Source organism: Rutilus rutilus, assembly GCF_951802725.1.
Source record: "Rutilus rutilus genome assembly, chromosome: 9".
In the NCBI taxonomy this organism is placed as follows: domain Eukaryota; kingdom Metazoa; phylum Chordata; class Actinopteri; order Cypriniformes; family Leuciscidae; genus Rutilus; species Rutilus rutilus.
Genome location: NC_140223.1, coordinates 33,098,315 through 33,126,272, shown reverse-complemented (window position 1 = coordinate 33,126,272; position 27,958 = coordinate 33,098,315). Strand labels below are relative to the sequence as shown.

General features: G+C 40.5%; 1 protein-coding gene across 1 annotated transcript; it reads left to right on the top strand.

Annotated features, from left to right (window-relative positions):
- LOC311297385 (uncharacterized protein) lies at nucleotides 1-26,619 on the top strand. The gene is made up of 6 exons (XM_084419631.1): nucleotides 1-132; nucleotides 8,684-9,078; nucleotides 10,379-10,978; nucleotides 18,678-18,765; nucleotides 23,579-24,009; nucleotides 25,561-26,619. The coding sequence occupies exons 2-6, from the start codon at nucleotides 8,684-8,686 to the stop codon at nucleotides 26,255-26,257; spliced, it is 2,211 nt and encodes a 736-aa protein (XP_084275757.1). The 5' UTR covers nucleotides 1-132; the 3' UTR covers nucleotides 26,258-26,619.
- The last annotated feature ends 1,339 nt before the right edge of the window (nucleotides 26,620-27,958 follow it).

The following is a 27,958-nucleotide window of genomic DNA, read 5'->3' as shown; positions in this document are numbered from 1 at the left end:
CGCCAACAACCTTCTTTTGCAGCACCTTCATATTTCACACTTTTATCGCATGAACCCGCAGAAGGAAATTGAAGTGGCTGAAGGACAAACTACTGCACCAAAGTGGACAGCTTTGTTGCAAGTGGATTTCAAGTAAGTTTAATTGATTAACTAGACATCAAATTATTATTTATAATAAGTACAATTATAGGAGCCTATTGTTAAAAGGGGAATTATACAATATATTGTTATATCCTCTTCAATGATTTATGCTGTTAATCGTTAATATTTGTACTCTGACCAATTAGGTTAGCAGTATTTGTTTAATGTGAATTTACTGTTCGCAAATAGGTTATTTTACTTCAAGTTCATGTAGGTGAAAATATGTTGGACTGTCTAATATATAACCTCACATGCCAAAATAAATACATTTCAATACCTTTTTGAAGTAATTTATGAGCATTTTATCTCATTTCATTAGGATTATCACTGCCCTGCAAATTAACAAAAACAACTGGCAGGGGTTGCCAGAAGTTTACTGTTAATTTACAGTTCTCCTACAGTAATCTAATTTACAATATGTTACCATAATAAATTCCATGGAAGTTAATTTCATTTGGGGATATCGATTGCCTTGGAGCATTTAAGTTTAAAAACTAATATGTGTACTGTAAACATTTATTTTGAGTCAACTTAACAGAATATTTCTTGATATAAAATTAAACTACAAACACTGCTCAAACACTTCATGCGTAATAGTGGAAAACACTTCATGTGTAATTAAAACTAAAAACATCACTGTAACATCACAATATATAACACATGAATGAGCTAATATAACAAGCAAATGGACACTGCTTCAGCAACTACACAGTTACTGCCTTCTAAATAAAGCAACACATAGCATGTTTTTTTGGCATATCCTCGACTAAACCAGAGGCACAATGGTGAACCACACAAGTCAGAACAGAAACCCTTTTAAATTCTAACATAGCAATACATCAAGCACTATTGGTGTCATGGTTCTGTCACTTCATTCTGTTAATTCTTGGGTTTATAACCGAGCAATGTCTTCGAGTGGGGACTTTGGAGGGCGCAGGGACTTGCGTGCCATTATGTAGTTGTTTTGGAACGCACTTGGCAAAGGGAGCAATGAAAGACAATGTAATTTCCTCGTTATCTTCACCTGGGATGTTCCCATGACAATGCAGCACAATGTCCATCAGCTGATTAGCTGTTCTTATGACAGAAATGTATTAGTATTGCTGTTAACTGTTGCAAATAAATTTTACATAAAAATGTTTTTAACCCTCTGGGGTCTGAGGGGTTGTCTGGGCCATGGAGGTGTTCTGACATGCTCTGACATTTGTGCTTTTTTCAGTTATTTATAAACATGTTAATGGCATATATAGAGTAAATTCACTCTATATAGCACAAACAGGGCTACCATAATATGTGATCAACATGCATGTATATGTTTGAATTTTTAAGAGAATAATGTTTATGAGTGGTTATATAAAAAAAAAAAAAGAAAGTTGCTGAAATAAGACCACAAAACACATACTAAATATGTGTCAATAAGACTTTTGACTAATGAATGTTATCGCTTCGAGTTCTGGCTTCAAAATGATGTGAAAATCATCCTGCCTAATCGTTCACATAACACAATACATTGTTCTCTTACGGGAGGTCTCTCGTACTGCGTAAGATATCTTACGCTCGGGGAAAATCCTTTTTCCGCGAGATATTGAAGCCAAAAATTCTCCTTAATTTTTTAATAATGCAAAACGCGTTGCGGCAGCATACAGACATAGGCGAGACAGCTCGTGCGCCTATTGGCTGCTCTGCGGCAACTGCAGCAGCCTATCGAGCGAGGCCTGGCATGATGTCAGACCCAATGAGGGCGCTTCGCGCCCGCTGCGTCACATCCCGCCGAAACGGGCGTGGCCTAGGCCTATAAATACAGCTCGCAGGCAGCTAATATCTGATTTTTCATCCTTCAAGCGAAGCACACGCATCGCTGGATCCGGAGAGAAGCCGCGCCGTCTGAAAAAGCCTTTCAGCGGGACGAGTCGACACTCTGAAGCCGCTGGCCGCGCCGCCTTCAGTCGCCTTCCTGCTGCGCTATCCGGCGTTATATCCTTTCTCTGCTACTGTGTTTTGTGTATGTGTGTGTGCTCGCCGCCGCGACACACACTCTCATTGCACTAAAAGAGCCAGGCGTCTTTTTCAAGATGCCCCTTTCCTGAGGATCACGCAGCTCTCGCGCTCGCTGATGGCGACTGCCCTCACTGCGAGCTAGTTACTGCCTATGGTGACTCTGAGGACTCACCTGGCATCCTTCTCCGAGACTGCTCCTCCGCCCCCCCCCAACCCACAAAGCTCGCCGGTTCGCCCGCTTGCCTTGCCTGCTTGGGGGACGATACCTGTTCTCCCTCTGTTCGAGCCGCACAAACTGCGCCGTTCACAAGGGAGGCTGGAAGCGGACGGTCGGGGTTAGTTTTTTCTTTACGTTACAAGAAAGCTACCCTGCCCCTGCGCCCCATTCATGCGTCACTCACCGGCGAAAGGAGAAAGGAGTGTTTTTAGTCCCGCAGAGGATGGACTGACCTCAATTTCTCACACATTTCTCAGTTCCCTGATCAGGCGACTGGAAATATCAATATTGCAGCAAACGAACCTGTTATAATACAAGCAAGCCTGCAAGCAAACGCCGAAGAAAACATGTTGACGCTCTCTTATATGCTCGTGCATCTGAAAACCTTTGTGTTCCCCCCCTGTGGCTCAGTGGCGGAATCTTAGGTTTTTCGCACGAGAGACCGGTGTTCGAATCCCGGTCTAACGGCAGATAAATTATGCTGCCAATGCTTCGCTCTGTCAGTTCCATGAAAGGCGACTGCAGATGTGCATTTTGCAGCCAACGAGTGCGTTGTACAACCTGCTCGCCTGCACCCAAACACCGTTTCTATGGTTCCCGTGCATCACTGGCGAAAGGAGAAGAGAGTGTTTTTAGTCCCGCTGCGGCCGGGCCGACCTCCATTTCTCACACATTTCTCATTCCCCTCTGAAGTTCGGGCGACTGGAAATGTCAGTATTGCAGTGAGCGAGCCTGTTGTTATACACGCACGCCTGCAAACAAACGCCAGCATGTTGACGCTCTCTGATAATACTCGCGCTAACTGAATGACCATGTGTCTCCCCCTGTGGCCCAGTGGCAGACTCTCAGGCCTTCGTGCGAGAGACCTGTGTTCGATCCCGGGTCTACCGGCAGATAAAATTATGCCCTCAATGCTCGCTCTGTCAGTTTCCTGAAAAGGCGACTGCAGATGTGTATTTTGCAGCCAACGAGCGCGTTGTACAACCCGCTCGCCTGCACCCAAACACCGTTTCTATGGTTTCCGTGCGTCACTGGCGTAAGGAGAAAAGAGAGTGTTTCTGGTCCCGCTGTGGACGGACCGGCCTCCATTTCTCACACATTTCTCATTCCCCTCTGAAGTTCAGGCGACTGGAAATGTCAATATTGCAGTGAACGAGCCTGTTGTAATACACGCAGGCCTGCAAACAAACGCCAGCATGTTGATGCTCTCTGTTTCTATAGCAACTTCTCGCTCGTTCAGTTCCAGTAAATGTGACTGTTCCAGTGTATTCTGCAGTAAGCAAGTCGGCGACGCAGCACGCTTGCCTGCACACAAACGCCGCTTTTACGGCTACCCAGATAAATCCCATAAGAGTTAATTTTCTGGTGTCCCGGCCACGGCCGATGGTGTTTTATGTGTAGAAAAAATGCCCACTGCCCAGTGTCCATTCCTACACACAAGCACAGCCCGTCACACAGGGCTCGCGCACATAAAATCGACTCAGATCGATTGCTCATTAAACGTGGTAAATGTGCCTACTACCCAGTGCCCACATGCAGACGCATGGGCAAAGCGGCCTGGGGTTTCGAAGTGGGTGCTAGACATTATAAAAGGAGGCTATTCGCTGCAGTTTCGCCGACGCCCTCGCCGCTATACGGCGCGTCAAGACCACGGTGAAAACAGAAGTAGCACATTTACTTCGAGCCGAAGTTGCGAAACTATTGAACAAAGGGGCCATAGAGCCTCTCTCTCTCAAGTTCAGAGCGAAGGAGGGCTATACAGCAGATACTTCCTGGTGCCGAAAAAAAGACGGGGGTCTCAGACCCATACTAGATCTAAGGCAACTGAACAGAGTGCTTGTGAAGCGACAGTTCAGAATGCTCACGACCAGAAAAATCCTCGTGTAGATTCGCCGAGGAGATTGGTTTGTGTCAATAGATCTGAAAGACGCGTATTTTCAAATACAGATAGCGTCACGTGGCTCACGTCACAGGCGATCTTTGAGATTCGCCTTCGAGGGCCAGGCATATCAGTACACAGTCCTGCCGTTCTGCTTATCCCTAGCACCCCGTACATTTACGATGTGCATGGATGCAGCGCTCGCACCCCTCAGACTCAGTCCATGACCGCACGTATTTAGTGACGCACGCAATGAACGGATCGTTCGCGAAAGACACATGCATCTCAAACATTTACACCTGTATTCACAAACATCTGTGCATAAGGCAGTATGGAAGCATGATAAGCAGTGTCATAGTCTAACCAAAACCATACGTTATATATATATATATATATATACATATATATATATATATATATATATATATATATATATAATGTCTAGTATTTAGACAGTAGGCCTAGGCTATTACATATTTTACCGGAGGCTGAAATATATTTAGACTAAATAACATTACACTTAAGCAGATATTCGCAAATAAGCTACGTTAAACATAAGGCAGTATTTTAGCATGATAATCAGTGTTATAAGCTAATCAAAACTGAGTGAAATATATTTAATATACAAATATGTTTAGAGAGTAATAGCCTATCACATTGAAAAAGTTTACACTTGAGCATATACACGAATGTTAGAGATATTGTAAGGCAATCTTTCCTAAGCTAAATATAGTCTGAAAATTCATATGAGTTCTATATTATCAGAAAAATAATTATATAACAGTAAAACTTACTCCGAAATTGTATCCTCGGCGGGATCAATTCGCTCTTCAAAATGCTGCCGTTCGTCGTCCGAGTTACAATCTTCCTCTGAGGAAAAGGTGAATTCTTACTCGCTGTCCAGAATCATCTGAAGGGCGTCTTTACCGGAGAAGCGTGCCATACTCAAAACGCGATGAACTATCAGTGAGTCTGATGAAGAAACTGTGTTTGTATGGCATTGATCGGGGGACGTGTGCGATGCATAGATCACCTAAACTATTTACCATGTGAATAGTGCCGGGGGCGGGGCTGCCTCAGCTCATCAGAGATAATGAAGGGAGAACGAAAAACCGGTACCTCTCCTTGCTTTTAAAGGGACTACATAAGCTGAGAATATTTGTTTTTTATATAAATTACTGCATTTAAAAGAAGAGATTTCAAGCTTCATAAAGACATATCTCACGTGTCTGTGTGAGAAGTATTCGCTGAGTTATGGTTCATTTTCGGACGCGTTTCAGAATGGACTTAACTGACAGAGAGAAGGCAGAACTCGCTTCGTGTTTATTTTTCTTTATTTGGCGAAAAGCACAACACTTTGTTTTTATTGTGAGTATACACAAAAATAATACACATTTAACAGGATTGATTGATGTATGAAACTCCTATGGAAAATCAAAGTCAACAGAGTATTTATGAGTTTCTTTTACACTGATAAAAAAAAAAGCGAGCTGGTATCGCCGGCGATACCGCCGACCCCAGGGGGTTAAAATATGTGGTATACTGTATATGTGTGTGTGTGAGTGTATTTCGCTGCTCTCGGAAGAGGCAGACCCAGCCCTTGCATTGCTGTGTCCTGCTCAGGCCTTGCGTTTGTCAGTGGACCGCACGCAGAGCTTCAAAACCTCACGACAACTCTTTGTCTAATATGGAGGCAAGCAGAAGGGAAAGGCTGTCTCCAAACAGAGATTGCCCCACTTGATAGTGGACGCCATCGTCTTAGCGTTCCAATGCCAAATGAGCTGTGCCCCCTAGTGTTGCTTCCTCCTGGGCGTTGGCGCAGGGAGCCTATTTGGCAGACATATGCAGAACTGCAGGCTCCAACTAACACATTCGCAAAATTCTACAATCTCTGAGTGGAGCCGGTGTCTTCCCGTGTGTTGTGTACAAACAGATAATATACAGGAAGGATGGCTCGGTGTCTCACTTGCTGTACCATTCCCCTCTGAGAACGGGATACAAGTGCTTATTCTGCTCCTCAGGAAAGTTCCCTGGCTGGTGAACCCTGGTGGAATTCCTCCAGCATCCTCAGCAGTCAGATGCGGTGGAGACATCTGATGCCAGGTCAAGTACTTGTGTGTATGCCCGGTTGGTCAGCCCCGGTTTTGTCTTTCCCTCAGCAAAGTCCACTCGGTCATCTCTGTAACGGTATTGACTCCACCCCTGAACAAGGCTGGATCTACTACAGAGATCTTCCATATGTAACTGCCCAAGTGGTCAGTCCATATTTGTAACTCCATATGTTTACCTCCCTAAGGGCAGGATGTAGTCTCTGTAGCATTCCTTTCCAGATGGAATAGGCACGCTTTCTCAGTGTATTCCAATAATCTCACAGTACAGGGTAATAGAAAATTCATTGAAGGACATTCTCTGTGCACAGCCCTGTCCCTTCTTCAACCCCAGCAGGTGCAGGGGGACCAGTTGGAGGTGGCAGCAGTTTTGGCATCTTCCATAGGGATCCCAATTCTTCAGTCACTGACGTTAATGTTGAACGTGACTGATAGATAGGAAACGTCTATGTTACTAATGTAATCCCCGTTCCTTGAAAGACGTTAACACCCATTGCCACACCTCCTGTACCTCCGCTGGCACGACCGGGACCCCGTCTCGGCTCCTCGGCTGAAAACTTAATGTGAGTATTCGCACGCTGCCTTATACTGTATAACCGGACACGGGGGTGTGGCATGTGTTTGTAAGGTGCATTAGCAATGGCAAGGAAAATAAAGAGAAAATAAGATCAGGTGACATTGGCTGCATATTATTGATGATATAGGGGCCTGATTCATGAATCTCTAATCAAAGTCTAATCACTGATTGTAAGGGCCCTATTTTAAAGATCTAAGCGCATGGTCTAAAGTGCACGGCACAAGTGCACTTAAGGGCGTGTCCAACTCCACTTTTGCTAAAATGGTCGGCATGCCCAGTGCATGGTCTAAAAGGGTTGTCCCTATTCTTCATGAGTGATGGGTGTGTGCAATAAACAAATCAGAGGAAAACGTGCGCGAGGTTAAAGCTCGACCAAGCAGACCATCTACGGGACAAGCCGGATTCCACCATATCTTTATGTACACAATAATAATCTTTTACATTGTAATCCTTTTATTTTTTATATTTGGCATGTTTGTGTGCTGCTGCGTGTTTCTGTGTGTGTAATAAGCAGAGTGTACGCGTGTTGTGCACCCGGCCGCATATAGGCTCATATTACTAATGTGCCCTTTAAATAAAAAAATATATACTGCGCCATTGACTTTAGACCAGGTTTTAGTTGGTTAATGGCGCAGTCTATTTCAGTTGTCTCAACATAGCAACAAGGCAACAATGCGCCTGAACACACCTCGCTTTCAGACCAGAATGCTCATGGGTGCACAAATAGGCACAAATGCATTTGCTATTTAAAGGTGAACTAAGTAACTTTTTTTTACCTTAACTGAACAGCTTCGGAGTCATTGGAATGGTTAAATTACTTATTTCGGGTTGAATGGTGGTCGTTTCGCACCCCCCTGGTGCCCCTGAGCGGAAAATGCGCACTTGCAACTTTGAGCAAGTCTCGCGTGATATCAGGTCTCGCGATGTAAACAATTGCTTTACGGCCAAAATAAATCTGCTAAAATGCCGTCATTATTGCGCTCCCTCACGCTGTTCGAACACGAATGAAGCAGACGTTTTAAAAGAATGTCCCATCTGCTTTGATGTCGTTGATTTACTAGCCTCTGGTGTCTGAGAATAGCCAACGAGTTTTTACAACAGTGTTGTCAAATATCTATTCCGAAGCTGTGGGGGGAGCTCTAGAGAGAAACCTGCTAGCAAAAAGCGAGAATACAGCGAAGAAATCCCGAAGTTACTGAATGCAGCTTTAAACAATGTGGCACAGGTCATGAAAATGATAACTGCGTCAGGCTGAAAATAGCAAAAAACGCTTGCGTTAGGCCTGGTGTCACATTGCTCCGGGTGTATGATTGGGCCCTAAGAGTGAAATGATGAACTTCACATTATGATTTACAGTAACTCTGAGAAACAACATCATGAGATCACTTAAGTGGTATAATAATCATATTCTGAAAGATCATATTCAGAATATTGTGTTGATTATTTGAACAACTGAATGATTTATACACAGGTATCAAAAGAGTATAACGGGCAGTTTCGGGCACAGTTTCTGAGTGTGGACTCTACATATATACATGTTCACAGTAAATTGCAATAGGCTGCTTTATAGTAAATTGCAAATATTATCCAGAATGCATCGCTTCCTATAGTATGTTACTGTTCCAGTGTAAAACATTGTTACTGTACTCAGAATTTGGCTGTTTTTACAGCAAATTTTGTGCTACAGTAGATTGCAAAGTTTGTATATGACACTGAAAATTAGAATGTTTTCTCATTGGTATCTGTCTCTCTTGTGTATCTAGATGGAGTCTGCAATGACTGCTACCATCTTCAACTCTTCCCCAGTACCAAACATAACCAACAGAACAGAAGTTTCCTGTAAATTTAAAGAGGTCTCAGCCCACCTGGTTTTCATATTTGCATACTCATTAGTGTTTCTTGTCAGTCTGGTGCTGAATTGCATCACGATGCGTGTGTATTTCTGCACTAATCAGCGTGTCCGGTCCAGCGTCACGGTCTACATGAAGAACCTGGCCGCAGCTGACTTCTTCCTTTGTCTTTGTTTACCTTTGCGCATTGCTAACAATGCTAACTATTCCGTGAAGATACACAATATTTACTGCAGCTTTGGAGCAACAGCCTTCTATATGAACATGTATGCAAGTATTCTCTTCATGGACTTTATTGCTGCAAACAGGTATGCAACTCACTTATTTAATCTGGTTAATGATAAAACTGAGTAAAGAAAAAACCTAAACACTTACATTTAAGAGTGGACATTAGCCTTTAAAGGGATAGTTGACCCAAAAATTTAAATCATGTCATCATTTACTTGCCCTCATGTCATTCCAAACCCCAAAGACTTTTTTCATCTTCAAAACAAAAATTAAGATATTTTGAATGAAAACTTAGAGACCATTTTGTACTCTAAAATGCATCTGATCACACTTAATCACACAAAAGTGTTAACTAAAATTTCCATAATGTACCAGATTTTATAAACATTGAGGGAAACATGCAAATACATTCTCTTAGCAAAGAATGTTGATTTGGCTAGTAAGTTTGAACCAGTAACCTAGCAACCACCCAAAACACCAAGGCAACCACATTGCAATGTGCAAAAAACACCCAGAACACTTTTGCAACCACACAGTAATGACTTGTGGCAGTGAGGTAAACATTCAAGGACAAAAATCATTGGTAGTTATTACTATTCCAATTAACTCAAGGTTTTAAATGTAATATCAAAAGCAATCAAATAAGTAAATATGTCAACCTAGGCACATATAAAAAAAGATGTGCCTCTACCTACATTTTGGCAAAACTCCAAAAGCCTTTATACATACCATTTACTACACTTTCCATCTTAAATGAGCTCTAGTGGCAGTAAAGTAAAACACCAATAACCTGATTTGTGCTGTTACTTGCACGATTTTATGTTATGACCTCAAAACACTTAACATTTTGGATCATTTGTAAACTAAATAACCAGATTCATGCATATGGCTTTTCAGATGCTGTGAACTTGCTTGGTAACTCACCTGGTACAGCATACAGATGTGGAGAGCTTGAATCCCATGATAAACAAGTCACTCTAAATAGTCTCAAAGACTTGTAGAAGCAAGTTAAAATAAAAATGACATGGCTGCTTCAGCAAATGCATTTTTATCTCACATTTGCTTTTGTTAAAACTATCTGTAAGGTGTAGGGTCAGGTTGATTGTAAATAGTACATTAGAGCATTAACCTTTTAGTGCCACTCACCGGACATTTCATTGTTCTATTATATTCTATTCTAGACGTGCTTAGAGCCACTCACTGTACATGTCGTGAAAAGTGCAAGAAGCAACGTAATATCATAATGCATAAACATCACCACAGGCATGTTTTTCCAAGCCTGGATGGATATATGTGTATGTGACACACTGTAAATTAATCTCATAGTGGAACGCAAATTGATATTAATAGCATTCTGATTATTTCACTCTGTCATCTCAGGTACCTGAAGATTGTCCGGCCACTGGAGACTCATTCTCTGCAGACGGTTCGTACCGCCCGCCACGTTTCCGCAGCTACTTGGCTCTCGCTGTTAGCCACGTCTTCCATCTACTTGATTCTCTTTCTTCAGACAGCCCGGGGTCAAAAGCTTGGTGAATTTACTTGCGAATCCCAGCACAGTCTCGAGCTCAGTGTGGCCTACAAAATCATCCACTGTGCTTCCATTGTAGTCTTCATGTTTGTGCTAATGTCTCTGGTTTTTCTATATTGGAAGACTCTGCAAAAGATCCGACAAGCCAAGTTGTCCACACAGACCACATCTAGCAGGCATAAGTTTGACAAGTCTAAACGCAACATGCTAGTTCTAGTGGTAGTCTTCTGCGTGTGCTTTGTGCCCTATCATCTGGTGAGACTGCCTTACGTGTTCAGCAGTGACTGTACAACAGCTCAAGCAATAAACATCCTGAAGGAGCTGACTATCTTGATTTCAGTGCTAAATGTCTGTTTCGATCCTCTTATATACTTCATGTTCTGCAAGGACTTTAGAGCCCAGCTCAGAAAGAAGAAAGATTTTCAAAGATCCAGTGAAGATCAAACATGAAACATCTCCTGAAATATTTGCCATTTATACATTTGATTTTTACTTTATAAATTGTTTTGTGAGAATGTCAACAGATCAACAATTTTGTCTTAAGATGAACATGAGAGGAAGACTACTCATGAAAGTTTTCTATAATAAGTGTTTTAATTCTGTATGGGTCACCCCTCTCAGTGTATTTCAGCATGTTGACCTGCTGCGAATCCTCACGCTCATTGGCTGCTGCCTTTGTAGATATAATAGTACCTAGTGGTGTGCAGTGATGTTCTGTATGAGGCCTCACTGTTTTATGCTTTGTTTGTTTTTTGTGAATTCATGTTCCATTTACACTTAATGTTGTCAGTTTTTATATTAAATAAACATTACGCTATCAAGAAAACCAATTCTATTTTGTATTTTTACATTAATAATGCAATCGTTGTACTACTTATTGAAACTGTCACAGGGCAGGTTGTATAAGCATACACGATAATGAAGATGAAGGCAATATGGTAATATTTAATAAATACAACGGGTAATCCAAATGAACAACATACAACACATCCACAAAAGACAATACCAGACACTGAACTGAAGCAGAACATATATACAGATGATAATGATAGTGTTTGATGAGTGCACAGCTGAATATAATTCCAAAGTCCTTAAGTTTTCCATAAGTCCAAACTAACGTGATTGTGACAGAACGCCCCCTCCTGGTGGGCGCGACCTAACGCCGTGGAGAAGAGGAGACGTAGAGGATGAGGGGATGGCGAAGAGGGCTGGCGAAGGAATGGCACAGACAGGCAGGAGGAGGTTCTGGAGGTGGACGGACGACCGGGAGGAGGACGTACAAAGTCCAGGGTATTGATGATGGTGGAGATAGCCAAGGAATGGCCTTGAACAGGGGCGTGCAGATGGAGACCCAGGCCACAGTCAGGAATACGCTCCATGGCGGCGTCGCAGGAGCCATGGTGTAAGGAAGTGCGACGTCACCTTGGAGTGACGACTGGAGGCGACGACGGTGAAAAAGGTGAAGCCCACCGGGCAAAAGGAGAGCCGATGGGGTGGAGAGAGACCGAAGACAATAATAGGCGGCTGCGATGGAGCCAGTGGCGGCGTTTCACAAAAACCTAGAGTATGGCATTCCCTCTGGGCATAGGCCTACATAGAACAACAACATTACCGAACGATATACCTCACATTATACCAAACAAAATGCACAATGCACTATTCACTCTATTACACTATTAATTAAAACTCACAGTGAACAGCATTAAATATAAAAACACATTTAATTTTTACTCAGTATCTGACAGCTAATCAAAAAGACTTGCGATAAAGTGATGCAATAAACTGCGACTGCGCACACTCACTCCACACAATTATTTTATAAAAATACTTTTGCAACAATGTATACATGTATGTGTTCATTTAAAATCTGCCATTGTGTTTTTGACATTGTTAAAATAATAATAAAAACATGTTGTTGTTTTCTGAAGTGGGATACAATCAGAGAAGTCGGCGTTAAGATCAAGAGCAGCGCTCATCGTGAATGGTCACTTATTGCGTGTTTTGCCTATGGATTTATGATCAAATTAATATTATAATATTTTTTTTAAAGCAATTTTATTGCACTGAAGTATGAAGTATAGCAAGAGTAGGAAAAGTCACAAAGTCTCATGCCGTTTGGATGAAAGAAATTTCATAAATAAATAAATAAGCCCAGATTTTACAGTGGGAAAACGTGTTGAATTGCTACAGCATCATATTATGTAAACTGCATTTATGACAAACAAAGAACTACAGAGATGCATGCATATCATAACGATCTATCAATAAATGCACACACGTTGTCCTCTGCCTTTGTTCTGACGCTGCGGAGATAATACCGGGAGGAGCCGGGTTCATGTGACTATTAATGAGGCGATCACGAATTGTACAGTTAATGGCAAATTTGTAGGGGTACTGGGTGGAAATTTAGGGTGGTTAAAGCCCTACTAAAATCTTTAACGAGCATTATCTGATGTTTTATCTAAACTCTGACTGCTAGGGTATGGCAACTGCCATACGCAAACTCCAACCCCCCGAGGTGGAAGTGGGGATCCGGAGGGCAGAGGTGATGGAGCAATTGAAGGAGGGCGGAGCTTGCCGGAGCGATGACAAATCATAATGAGTCCAAACTAACGTGATCGTGACAAAAACAAAGTGTATTTCTCATCAAGATTTCTCATCATTTTTACATTTATTCCAAAATAATAAACATGAGAACACAGTAACACATTTCATATTTAATTTACTTATGAAATATATGTTCCTTCTAAGTGGCCACTGGAGGCCGCTAGAGGTAATGCATTCACAGTCAGGTCATTCATGTGACTTTGAGGCTGTGAGTCCAGGAACCTGTATACATCGACAGTTTGCTCTCGTCTGATTTCTCTCATCTCAGAAGCTCAGGGACATATGTAAGTTAACTCAGGTTGTGGAATCCTGGTGCTGTTCACTCTACAATATTAACTTGTTATGTAATTCTAGTGATGTAGTATCAATCGATTTCTGCTTTCTCGGACTCGTCTCGGACTTGTTCCTTCAAAGACTCGGTATTGACTCGGTCTCGACCCTTCAAAGACTCGGTCTTGACTCGGACTCGGCATAGGCGGTCTCGTCCCCATCACTAGTCCACTAGAATACATACCACTAAAATTTTTATTTGCTCTGCATGTCCTAACTATGATTAAAAAAGTCAGGGTGGGCTTAACATGTTGATGACAGAGCAGCACTGTTGAAGCAGTTTAGAAAATTAGGCAGAAGATGATGCATGTGGTAGGGATTTTTTTAATGATAGTAAAAGCATAGTCCATATTAAGACGTTAAGACTGCTCCTCTAAACAATTCCCAATCTAGCTTAGTCTGTTGGCCTAACTGTTGATTATTAACTGGGGTGATATTAAATCATGAATATGAAAACTGACATGTTTTTATGGTCTTGGTCTCGACTCCTAAAGACTCGGTCTCTACTCGGACTTGCTTCCTCAAAGACTCGGTCTTGACTCGGACTCGACTGAATTTGAAAACCAACGGACTCGGTCTCGACTCGGACTCGACCCTTCAGAGACTCGGTCTTGACTCGGACTCGGCATAGGCGGTCTCGTACCCATCACTATGTAATTCCATTTTCATTATATTTTTGTGAAGTTTGCTTTGTCTTATGTCCACACATTTGTGTGCTATTTTAGTTCAGAGACCTTCAAGCTAGCGGCTAATTCAAGAAAGCAGCAAGTCTAAAGTGTGCACCCTTGGTGAGCGGAGCAAGGTGTGTATTGGGCTCCATGTATAAGAGACGGAAAGGCTTTAAGGATGTAAAATGTCTATATTGACTGTTACTGGAAATTGTATTGTTGTGTATTTTGTACCAGGAAAGCTGCATGTGTTAAGTAAGCAAATTATTGTTTATGTGTTGTTATTTTTAATGTGCATTGCACATATATACAAATGCATGATGATGCACTGTAAAAGAGGTGAGGATTTATTTGTAAATTTGTGTCATGCCAAAGGTTCAGAATTCAGACTTGTTTGCAAACGCGGAACGCGCAAAAAAATGAGAGGTGGGATTTCCTGTGTGAACATTGCAATAGACCAATCAGATGGTCCGTTCCTCAAGGGCGGCCTCCCAACATAATGTCCTTCTAACGTCTTCAACGTTTTTCAGGGCAAGGACCCTTTAAGTGATAGAGACGTGGAGAGGGACCCCCGATACAAAATGTGTCAAACAGAGCTACATATTAAGCATATAGCCTTCGATATTAATAGAAATGAACCATGTTATGATTAAGAGTGAGTTTTATTATGTTTAGACAGTAGATCAGAACTATGCACATCTATTGTTGTTGGACATACATCACCGTCTGCATTTTACTTTTCATTGTTAAAATGAGATGTATGCATCATGATAAACAACATGTTCCGATAAAAATCACAATTCATTCGATGTTTGCAGTTGTTGTAAATTATTTGAATGGATTTGCAGTCATACAATTTATTTTATTAATTACATGGACAATTAAATGTTTACCTGAACCTCAACTTTATTAAAAAATTCACATTTTAATTTCACTAGTCAGATGGACAATTAAACATTTACTCGAACTTTAGCTTAAGTTTACTAAAACTAAACGTTTTAATTTTACTGTGAGATGGAAAATTAAGAATCAAATCAGTAAGTATGTGAAATTAGTGGGGTAATAAAGTGCAGATGTAATGTGTAAGCAACGGCTCCACCATGACAAGAATAGCAATGTACAGTGAGACATTTAAGATTATTTACAAGCCATCACTTTTACAAATAAAAAATATATTGATACTAATATTTTTCTATTAATCTATTAATCTGTGTATCTAATTTGACACGATGCCATATTTTTGTCATGTGCTCAATTGCAATTTCGAGAGTGAATTCTGCATTTACAGATGAATGTCACTTCCAAACCTTTGCGGCGTGTAATTGGCCATCCAACCCGATCTCATGAAATGTGTCTCTATAGCATGCATTGTATGTATCGTTGTATGAGTTTTTACGTGCATATGATACGCACTTTAAACTCCTTGGGTAGGATTAGTTGTGTGGGGAACTTCCCTTGTTCTGGCAAAAATAAAATTCGAAATATGCATAGACACTTTAGAATTTTTGAGACTTTGAGTTTGCCAGTTTGCATCTTAAACCTTTATGTCCGAAGGGTAGGCCTATGGGTCAGGCCTCACAGATCTAAAATCGGATGGAACCGTGCATCTCACTTACACTTGCACACATGCAATGTTATTGCATATGGATCCTTCCTTCAGAAGAGATCGCAGCCTTTGATCAAGAATTTTTTTTTTTAACCGACCAAACTGACCTACAGTAGAAGAATAATAATGCGCGAGTCGATAATGCGCGAAGATGGACTCCTCAACCTCCCGAATCACCTTTAGTGGTGGGATTAGTTGTCGGGAGTCAGGCACAAGATGGCATATATGGAACAGACCTCCCTCGGGAGGGGTCACTCTCAAGGACCAGGGCCCAAAGGCACCAGGGGTGTTTCTCAATATGCGTTCTTCAGCGATCTTGCGTCCTTGTGTTCTCGTTTTACGTCATCATTAACCGTCGAAGTTCAGACCCAATTCTCAAGAACGCAAGTACAGAGGACGCATGAAAAAACCCGGATGTGTTCTTGATACCGAGGATGCATCGAATGCAGACTTGAGCTAGTACTCGCCTGGTGTCCCAGAAGTCATTGCGGCCAGTTCCGAGTTCGTTCTTCCAAGGAAGCTTGGCAAGACCGGTCTCCACGAGAACACAAGTCCGTTCTCTGCGTTCTTGGAATTGAGAAACAGCCCAGGTTTTCTTTTTGGCTGCCCTCGAGGAGCTCACATCACATCCTGCTCCCCTATCTTTACGATGGGGGCTCGATTGGCCACACTTATATTTGTTCCTCCCTCCTTGAACTTGGCCCTGGCACTTCGGGAGGTAATACATACATCTCTTGGCTTGCAATAAAAGCTACCTTTCATGCTGGGTTATTTTTATGTTACATTAAACATTAAAGCACTGTTGCTCCAGCTTGTTGAATGGATGTAATTTCAAAGAGACTCCACTAGATGGCAGCAAATCAGCGCAGCAATATGTAAACAACAGAAGTTATAGGACCCCCCTAAACAATGTCACTGACACTAGTCTCACAAGTGAGCAGTCTCGAAGGTTTAAAAATGGATTGGAACTGACAGATTTTAGCCAGTTCTCGTCATTTTGGTGAACATTATTCTGTGCGAGGTTCTTTGTTTGGCTGAGACCGACATTGACAGTAGCTTATTATTCAGGATGCCCCACAGCTACAGCAAATCTTTTGCATATTGAGAACTAAATAAGGAGCAAACAAAACAAACAAACTTTGACTTGCAAATGACAAAAAATAAAAAATGTTACACAGTTTAGCCCTGCAACCAACCATGTATCTTCAATGTCTTGCAAAAACCGCCCCAACACGTCACAACCCAACCACCTGTTTTTGCATTTTAGTTTTTTTCATATTTTCAGACTCATTAACTCACACACACGCATTCAAACCCCAATTTCCTCTTTACATGATACAGAAGGAAGTTATAAAGGAAGTGAATGTAAAGAATGAAACATCTAGATCAAAGCACACTGGACAGCCTGGGTACAAGTGGATTTCAAGTAAGTTAAATATGATTAGCTCATTTATTAATTGCAATTAAGGTTCTACCATAAACATGTTGTTGGTTGTTGGTAGTTTCTTAATGCACAAATAAACTGCATCTTTTTCATATCATGCATTAATTGTTAAGTAAGACAAAATATTTTGATGTCTCTATTTTACATAATTACTTCTCAGTGTACTCAATAATTATGATGGAAACTTCTTAAAATGTTAAATATATTCAACATGTAATATGTGTAATTACCATGACACAACTTATAAATAGTGTGCGGTATGTATGAATGTGTATAGTATGAATGTAATCCCAATATACTACATTTACCATTTTGGTTTATGTGGTTCAATAAACCGTGTGAAACAAAACATCAAGAAAAGTCATTTAGCGTGAAGTAAACTAGAGTGGATTACAATGCTTATTTGTCCTTCCTTCAACGACTTCTTGTCCCATTTTGTGTAATAGATTACTTTGTCTGATATGTACTTGATAATACATTGTGCTGCTAATGAAACATTTTGCTGAATGCTTAACAGTTTCAGTGTCAGCATGAACATTTGCGGCGCAGAAAAGCACACCTCAAAGTGGCCCCTGTGAACAGAACTGAACGTTGTTAAAGAGACTGTTCTGACCAGTCATTGAACTTGATAAATGTCTCATTATGCAGCTCTCAGCACTGCAAGACGACAACAGAGATTAAATCTGATTTTGCAACAAATCTGTTGATATAATTCTTTTTTGCACTTTCATGAATACTTTCAGCTCAGTCACTGGCCTACAGACAGTGTTGCCAATTTGGGGATTTTGCCACCAAATTCATTTTTGCTGCAACTTTTATTATTATTTTTATTTATTTTTATTTTTTGCAACAAGGAGCTTGTCACCATTATGTTCTGTTAGTTTCATTATCATGGACTTTTTAGTTTGTTTTCATTCTCATCATTGTTCCTTTGTTCAGTTTTCTCGCTCCTCATCTGTGTTCCTTGTTACAGCTGTGTTCTATTAACAATCCTCGTTTGTGTTTGCTATATAAGTTGGTCCTTCACATTCATTCTCTGTTCGGTCTACTTTCACATTTAGTGTTTGTTGCTCTGCCTGTTTGCATGCTTTATCTTTATTTAACTTCGTGTTGAAACTAATCTTCTTCGTTTGCCTTTCTGCGACCGCCCGTGACAGAACTATTTTGGATACATGTTGTGTTGAGAAGCATACAATACTTGATGTTCAATTCATAGTAATTGCTAACTATAACACATCAATGTGGATCTGCACCACTAGGGGCTCTAGTGAGGAATTGTGTGGAGTAATGTGATGAAGAAGAATAAAGTTTGATGTGTGAGTTGTACACCGCATGGAGTGTGTTCTGTTGAAGGGTGAAAACACCACAAATTGGCAACGAGGATGAGTGCTTCAGTGCTTTGCCCGCCCCTGTTTCTTCCTGTTAGTGGGGAGCCACCGATTCCATTTGAAACGTGGCAGAAAATCTTTCATAATTACATGATAATCATCCAGGCAACCGGAGATGCAAGGCCGGAGAGACGCAGACGAGCGGTCGGGGGGACGGAAGGCAGGCGCCTGTTTTATACTCTGCCAGACCAAGGTACTGCTTTTGATGAAGCAATGGCTGCACTTCAGAAACACTATGTGCCTAAAGTTAACGTATTTGCATGCCGACACACGTTCAGACAACGTGTGCAAAGAGCAACCTGCTTTAAAGGTGATGATACACAGGGCAACTTTTTGAGCAATGTTGCCGTCAACGGGCAACCGGATGAGACACAGGGCCCATGACCGATCTAAATGATCCAAATAGAAATGTATTGCCCATTTTCAATGGGAAAGTGCCCAAGCAACAATTGCTTGGCAAGATTGCCCAGCAACATTGCTCAAAAAGTTGCCCTGTGTATCATCACCTTAAGAGCGTTAGCAGCACCATGTGCGTTCAGGCAAATGGAGAGTGAAATGCTCCGTGATCAGTTGATCGCAAATGCGTCGTTGACTGCAGTAAAGGACAAATTACTGTTGGAGGACGACCTCACTCTAGAGAAAAGCGATTACAATCGCATGTCAAGTGGAAGCTGCAGTTAAAAATTCGTCATTATTCTGTAATTCCACTGCTACTGCCATGAAGTATGGATGCTAAGTATGGGCGCACGTTCAACTAAGCAGTCACAAGTTGCTCAGAGACTATCGGAGGATCGAAAACAAACAACGACCGGTCAGCAACGTCGACAATGTGGATCGGACAAACATCTGGCAAATGATGAAAACTGCCCTGCTGCTAAAGTGACATGCAGACACTGTGGGGGAAAAAAGGACACTTTGCTAGAGTGTGTAAAGCAGCAGTGAGTGAAGTAAGAGAGGTGGTAGTACCAGACGTGACTGTCCTCTGTGTGGAAAACGTAAAACAATCTGGTACAGCCAATGATAAGATCACCTGTGAAGTGGATATTGAAGCACCAGGAGGTCATAAACATAAGTTACAGTTGGTTGTAGATACGAGCGCATCAGTTTCCATACTTCCAGAAGATGTGTTTAAGAAACACTTCTCACAATGCACCCTGAGAAAGCCCAAAATTAAACTAGCCACTTGTGCAAAAGAGAATGCTTATCAGCATTAGTGGGTGTATCAGCAAATGACAATGTGGTTCCAGCAACTTTTTATGTAGTGACTGCAGGATCTCCCTTGCTAGGGTTAGATACAATAAGACTGCTGAACCTGGACATTGTAAGCGGAAAAGTAAAGCACATAGACAATGAATGTGGACTCTCACCTGCACCTCTTCATATGACTCAGCATTCCACAAGTCCTGTGTACACAGTATCACCTGTATCTGCTACTCACCTTGGATGTGTGAAAGTATTTATCCACAAAGTGCAAGTTAAGCACGGTCCTAAAGGAGCTGGAAGGGGTAAAGAATTAATTAGACGACATTATAGTGTATGGTAATTCTCAGGAGGCCCATGATAAGCACCTCAAAGATGTTCGTCAAAAGCTAGACGAGGTTGGCTTGCAGTCTGAGAGGAAATATTCTACTGTGGAGAAGGAGGCGCTTGCATGTGTCTGGCCGGTAGAAAAGTGGAGAGCGTGTGTGTGTGGGGACATCGTTTCACTCTAAGAACTGAATCTCTCCACAAAGGGCATGAATAGAGCAGACATGAGGGTAGCTTGTTGGGCTGGGTTTCCCGAAACCTTCTTAACGCTACGTCGTTCTTAAGTTACACCTTAAGCTGTACCTTTTCGTTAATACGTGTTTCCCGAAACGTTCTTAGTTAAGTGTACCTTCTGTAAGTCATATGTTCGGAAGGCTGGTCTGGACCACTCTTAGCTTTACCTTATCACTGTTGCAGGTCTATAAGAATATAATTCTGAAGTTTTAATACACCCAGACAGTGTTCAATTAGGCTAATTCAAGTGTTTTCATGCAAAGAATAAAATTGTCATTACACTGATTGTTGTTAGATTTTTAATTATATTATTATACAATATTATTAATTTAATTAAAGAGCGCTTTTAAAGGCAAGTGAAAGCATAGGCTACTGTGAGTTAAGTCCTAATCGGACGCTAATATTGTTTCTCATGGACTCGTACGGTATTTTAAACATTTACAGGGGTAAGTCGGTGATTTTAGTGCCGTCCGAATCCATAATATCAGTGTTTTTTCTCACCCAACCCGCGTAAAAATCATTGGCCAAATTAGTACCTACTGTTTATTTGACAAACTGGTCGTGTGGTAATTTCCGTCTGAATTCACATCTCTGAGTTTCCAATAAGAGATTCAAAATCGACTTTTTAAATCCTTTTTGATCACTGCCGAGCACCGTACGTAAGATGTACACTTTTATTACTGAAATGCTGGAAAGTATTTCCAAGAACAATATTTCATCACAGCTCCACCTCAGCGAACAAAAATGGGAAAGAGAAGAAAGCACATAAAAAATGTAAATGGTTATTATGGCAGCAATAAATGATACAATTTAAAAATATATAGGCTAGGCTATTATAGTTTGGATTATTTTATAATAATAATAATAATAATATAATGAGTCCTAATAAATGCAATTTCAACTATTTCTGAAGTGCTTCTTTTATAAAGAACACCGCTTTCTCACATAAACATCCCCTGCACGAGAGAATAATTGATTCTCGAGCCATCGATATAAAAAAATTCAGCAGCACCGCCACAGACAGCGCTGGGTAATGTCGCACGTAAGAAGGTTTATCTTAAGCAGCTTCCTAAGGTATAGTTCAGGGAACACGCCTAGAAATGGTATACCTTCAGTTAAGTTATACCTTAAGAGTCTTCGTAGCACGCTAAGAGACAACGTTATCTGGAAACCCAGCCTTGGTCTGCTAGGCTCCTGTGCTTCCAGTATGATGTACAGTACCATCCAGGTAGAAAAAACTGTGTGTCGGATTGTCTCCCCCGTATGCCATTGAGCCACACAGACACCGCTGTATCCATTGAACATGATTTGATTTCTGAAATTGCAGAAAATTCAGCCCTTTCTAAACCGCAAAAGTCTGTCTCCAGTGACTTGTGTCCATACTTCCCGGTTAGACACGAACTGGCTGTTGAATCTCCATTGATTTTCAGAGGGAATCGTTTGATTGTTCCTATTGCACTGTCGGAACGCCTCATCCACCTGGCGCATGAGGGACATCAGGGGCTGGTGCGAACCAAACAGTGTCTGAGAGAGCTGTATTGGTGGCCGCGAATGGACTATCTTGTTCACACAATCCTATCCGCATGTGTGACCTGTCAGGCCAGTGATAAATCGGCCAAAACATTTACAGCTCCAATGCAGCCAGTGGGCAAGTGGTTCTGTTAAAGGGTGAAAACACCACACATATACATATATTTGGCGATTTTTAACAATTAACAAACAGATCACAAGTTATCCGCATGGTAACTGACGGGCAGATAAGGCTCAGATTAGACCAATCATCCCAGACTGAAAAGGGAATATCCTCCTTGTGGTTTGTTACTCAGAGGATGTGTGCTGTGAGAAAAAAAAACTAAAAAACAAAACAAAGAAAGACATTCAGTCACTTCTAACTTTCTCTCTGAGTGATTATTCTACATGGAAATATAGCGTGTTAGTGTTATAATAATACAATATGTATGCACAGAGAGTAGGAGGGAAGCAAACACATGCAAACGAGGCACAATGACGGAATGAATATGCTAATCAAAGTATGATATCAAGTCTTTACAAAAGTAGACTTAGGCGATGTTTGCACATGATGCATCTATCGCACTATTTTTAAAGGCAGCAGCTATGCAGCTATTTGCAATTTATGCAATTTAAACTCAGTGTAAATAGCAACAAAAACTAACTGCAAATAGAATTACCTAGATGCTATTTATTAACACTGTAAAGTTAATTTGTTTGGTGTAAATAGACACTCTGATTTGTAAAATTGGTCCGGGTGCACGCGAAGACTGATGTCTTAAGCTGTTGTGTTGCATATTTCGCAGTGGTGAGATTTTTATCAGGATAAAAGCATGTGTCACTCATGTTCTCTCACATCCGATACGCTTTATATTTAGCTCTGTCTAAGTGCAAGAACATATCCTGTGTAAATACAGCTCTTTCTTAGTTAAGGTGTTACTGCACAACTTCAAAAATAATAGGCTCATCCTGTGTACATTTTGAAATCTGTATTTTATGTGGATGACATTAGTGGATGATACTACACACTGCAGTTAACTTCGGTTGTCATTTCACCTTTTAGAACTGAATCCCGTTCTGTACACAGAAATTTTAGGGAGTGACAACTGCATTTTACAACCGATTTAACTCCTGAAAAATTCAGGTATTGACAACAACTGCATTTAGGCTACAAAAAAAGATGGCGAGATTCCGAGTCGACGCAAACCCAAAAAAACGTATCAGACCCGTTTGAATTCTGCACAGTAGGCCTATGCTATATTTTAAGCGATAAGGAGGAGATTAGAAGGAGAAAGAGAAACTGTTAGAGATAAGGAGGAAACGGTGGCTTTGGCGAGACGTGACATGTAAACGAAACGCCATGTCCACTTTAAAAAGGGGAGGAGCCGTTCGATATGTCCAGCTCTGTCTTTCTGTTTTAGTGGAAATGACGCCAACACACCTGAATAATGCTACGTGTTTCAAGGCATTTCATTTGGCCTTTAAATATGTTTAATGGTTTAGAATCATTTTTGTCTCACCAAAAAGCTATTTAATAATAAATCATAATGCTTTATAGACATAATCTTACACTTGTGAAGATTTTGCATTCTATGAATGATGTGTTACAACATATTTCCCTTTGAAGATGCACTTTGCACAAATTAGAAAAAATAATCCATGCAAAGAATGTAAATGTCTTTAAATTTGCTAAACTGGTACATTTTGTGACTAAACCGTCTCTCTTGTGCTTCTAGATGGAGTCAGCCGTTTCACAAATACTTAGAACTGCAGTTCCACTAACCAGCTTCACCACAGGCCTGGATGACACCACAGCAAACACCACTCGCACTGAAGAAAATACGACCTGTGAATTTTCAAGGATCCGAGCTCATCCTGTATTCATATTTGCATACTCACTAGTGTTTCTTGTCAGTCTGGTGCTCAATTGCGTCACGATGCGTGTGTATTTCTGCACTAATCAGCGTGTCCGGTCCAGCGTCACGGTCTACATGAAGAACCTGGCCGCAGCTGACTTCTTCCTTTGTCTTTGTTTACCTTTGCGCATTGCTAACTATGCCAACAGTTCAGAGATGATGCGTAATATTTACTGCAGCTTTGGAGCAACAGCCTTCTATATAAACATGTATGCAAGCATTCTCTTCATGGACTTTATTGCTGCAAACAGGTATACAACACTATACTAACACCTACTTGTGTTGTTTGGAATAGTTAAGATATTATAATATTTTTTTAAAGAAATCTCTTGTGCTCAGCAAGAATTCATTTGATTAAAAATACAGTAAAAACAGTAATATTGTGAAATTGCCACGATCTGTTGCCGTATGCAGCACACGACGAAGGTGATTGAGAACAAAGACAGTCTTTAATAAAACAAACAAGGAACACTCAGGAGATCGCAGGAGAATACATAACACAACCACTTTTAACATAGACAATACCAGACACTGAACAGAAAGAACTCAAGGCTTAAACACACAGGGAATGTACAGGAGAAAAGAAACAAGTGTGGAACTAATAAACAGCCAGGGGAAAACAACGTTAACAGACAATTTAACTGCATTTAAAAAAGTAGGCCTAACTGTTTTCTATTTTTATGTATTTTTAAACATGAGTAGGTGCTCAGTTATAATCAATAATTATGATCTCATTATAATCTCATTATTATCAGTATAGAGCTGGTAAGTCCCGCCCCTTCCGTAAAACCCCGCTGGACCTCAAAGTTGAAAAACCGTCAATGCAAGTGAATGGGAGAAAATAATTATTTTCTGGTCCCGTTTGAATTGTGCCATGAATGTGAATATATGTTGTCTGTGAATTTTTTATATAATCTTTCATGTTACAAGTTTGACAGTATATGGTATGATTCTTCGGCTAGCAGTTGTGGAAAAGACATTACGAGAAAGACTACATGTCGCCTATGTGACGTCACCCCATAAAGTTGACTTACCCGTGGTTTTCGCCAACCTCAACGATTTTGTCCTCTCCCTGAAAGAAGGCGGCGAAGTGCACCAAAGACACAGTCATGTTTAGCGGGATCCGTGAGCTAGAGCCGTGTGCTAGTGGTGGTGACGTTTCAAACGCGTCGAAAGCAGCGAAGAGTTGTAGTCCACAAAGTGCTCTCACACAAAGTCTAACCGTATCAAACTTCTACCCGCTAAATTGTAGCATTCTTTACACGAAAAGTTCTATAAAAAATTCACAGACAACATATGTTCACATTCATGGCAAAATTCAAACGGGACCAGAAAATAATTATTTTCTCCCATTCACTTGCATTGACGGTTTTTCAACTTTGAGGTCCAGGGGGATTAGCGGAAGGGGCGGGACTTACCAGCTCTATTGAAACCAGGTGTTGCATGCCTAATATTTTTGTCTAGACATTTCAAAAGAACCGTATTTGTTATGTTTAATTTGATGTGCCCTAGATGAATATTATTATTATTAAATTCTAATAGAAAAAAGTTCATTTCAATGAAATAATATTTCACAATATCACTCTTTTTAATGTATTTTAAATGTGCCTTGGTGAGTATAAGTAACTTCTTTCAAAACCATAAAAAAATCTGAATTATTCCAAACTTTAGTGTACTTGACAAGAAATGTGTGAGCAATTTTTCTCCAAGCCATGATACTACAGCTTTCTTCAGAAATAAACATATAGAATTACAAGCATGAACAATTTTTTTTTTTTTTTTTTTTTTTTTTTTTACCTCAGGTACCTGAAGATTGTCCGGCCACTGGAGACTCATTCTCTGCAGACGGTTCGTACCGCCCGCCACGTTTCCGCAGCTACTTGGCTCTCGCTGTTAGCCACGTCTTCCATCTACTTGATCCTCTTTCTCCTGACCTCCTGGGGTCACATTCATAAGCCTGAGAAAATCGGCTGTGAGGCTTTCCACAGTCCTCAGCTCAGTTTGGTCTACAAAATCACTCACAGTGTGTCTATGGTGATCTTCATTTTTGTGCTGGTGTCTCTGATTGCTTTTTACTGGGGGACTCTGAAAAGGGTCAGAAAAGCTCAGTTGTCCACACAGACCACATCCAGCAGCCATAAGTTCAGGAAGTCTAAACGCAACATGCTAGTTCTAGTGCTTGTTTTTTGTGTGTGCTTTGTGCCCTATCATTTGGTGCGACTGCCTTATGCATTTATCAAACCTCAGACGAAACTCTGCACAGCCCATGCGTTCTACGTCCTGAAGGAGCTGACTGTCCTACTATCAGTGCTAAATGCTTGCTTGGATCCACTTATATACTTCATCTTCTGCAAGGCCTTCAGAAACCAGCTGAGGCTCAGGAAGAAAACAGATTCGACGAAAGACAGCGACGACAGAGGACAGCAAAGACGAATGAGCAACATGATGACCTACATTGAGACGAAGATATCCACACTCAGACGTGAAAGTGTCTTTTAACACAAAAGATTCTCAGGAAGGATGACAGTTTACTTAGTAAACCACAACAAAAAAAGTGCAATGTGGATGAAGGATCATTAGATTGCACACAACGTAGCAGCAGTTCATCTTAAAATCATGCACATCTTAGGTTTGGTCCTTTTATCTCGCACAACATTTCATTTTTCAGTTTCACTGTCACTAGATTACAGCTTGAAAATGAACTAATAGTGAATTTGTTGCTAGAAATTAACGTTGAAGATTCATCACGAACTGATTCTGTCACTAAAGATATTTATTGTATAATATTACAAAAACTAAAAGAAACTTCTACTTCAAATGCTCTTCGTTTGAACTTTCAGTTCATCAAGGAATCCTACAAAACTGCATCACGGTTTCTGACCAAACTGTTTTCAGCACTGATAATTCTTAAACAGAAACCCATCATAGGATGAAGGATCATGTGACACCGAAGCCTGGAGTAATGATGCTGAAAATTCAGCTTTGCATCACTGGAATAAATTACAGTTTAAAATATATTCAAAAAGAAAAAATGTTATTTAAAATTGTGACTAAATTTCACAAAATATTAGTGGTTTACTGTATTTTGATCAAATAAATGCAACCTTGGTGCGCACTTATTTCAAATGCATAAAAAAATGTGGACATGTGGCTTGCTTGCTATGGAAAAATACAGCATTTAAAATTAATTTTGGAATAAATATAAAATATTAAAGCTGTACTTTTATCTTAAAAGGTCATTTTTCTATTGTTTTATTGTTACTTGTTGTTTACTTTAAACCCATTTAAGCCCACCGGCAACTATAGTTGCCGCAGTATATAGTTGTCATTTTCCTTTTGTAAGTATTTTTCTAGATGTTATCCATGTTTAATGTCTCAATGACATGCAAGCAAACAACCAAATAAAGGATTTCAAGAAAAAAGGTATTCACTTCCTTCCGGTCACATGAGGCTGTCAACTTCCTACCCCTACTTCCAGGAAGCATGGCGAAGACAAACCCTCCAAATGAAAGGTCATTTTCAAAAAGATGGGCAAAAATCTTACATTAAACCATGTCAAATTATCCATGTTATCCCCATGAATGAAAGTTAGAAATGTGGGTCAAAAAGACCCCGAACAGTGCACAATGGTTAAGACAAATGGATTTGTTGTGTTTTCATATTCAAGAGATTATAAGCCAAATGCAGCTTTTTTGGGTTTGCATCAAATGTTCTTCGACTTTTATACATAATAAATTTGTTTATGAATAAAGATTGATCTGTTGAAAGCAGTTATTTTGAGATAGATGCCAAATGTTCTCCTCCTATTCATATTTGACATTCATATACAACACATTTTGTATATTTGCCCACCGGCAACTATAGTTGCCGCACATTCAAATACGATTTTCAAGAAAAAAAAGAAAAAAAAAACCTGGGGAAAATAAATGCAGAACATATTCACATAGGACACTACTAACACGACTATATGCATGAAACCATTCAGAAAAATTTGGCCACAAATGGGTTAATTCCTTATTGCGTTTTTATTTGTGTCAAACTGGTGTCAAACTGGTGAATAATGGTGGGAAAACACTTCGGAATTACTTCTCTGTTTGTTTTGTAAATGTATTGCCCTTTTAATGGAAGTATTGTATCTTGAGAACATGAAGTGAATCGATTTGAAACAGTTTCCTTAAAGCTACACTGTGTAATTTTTTT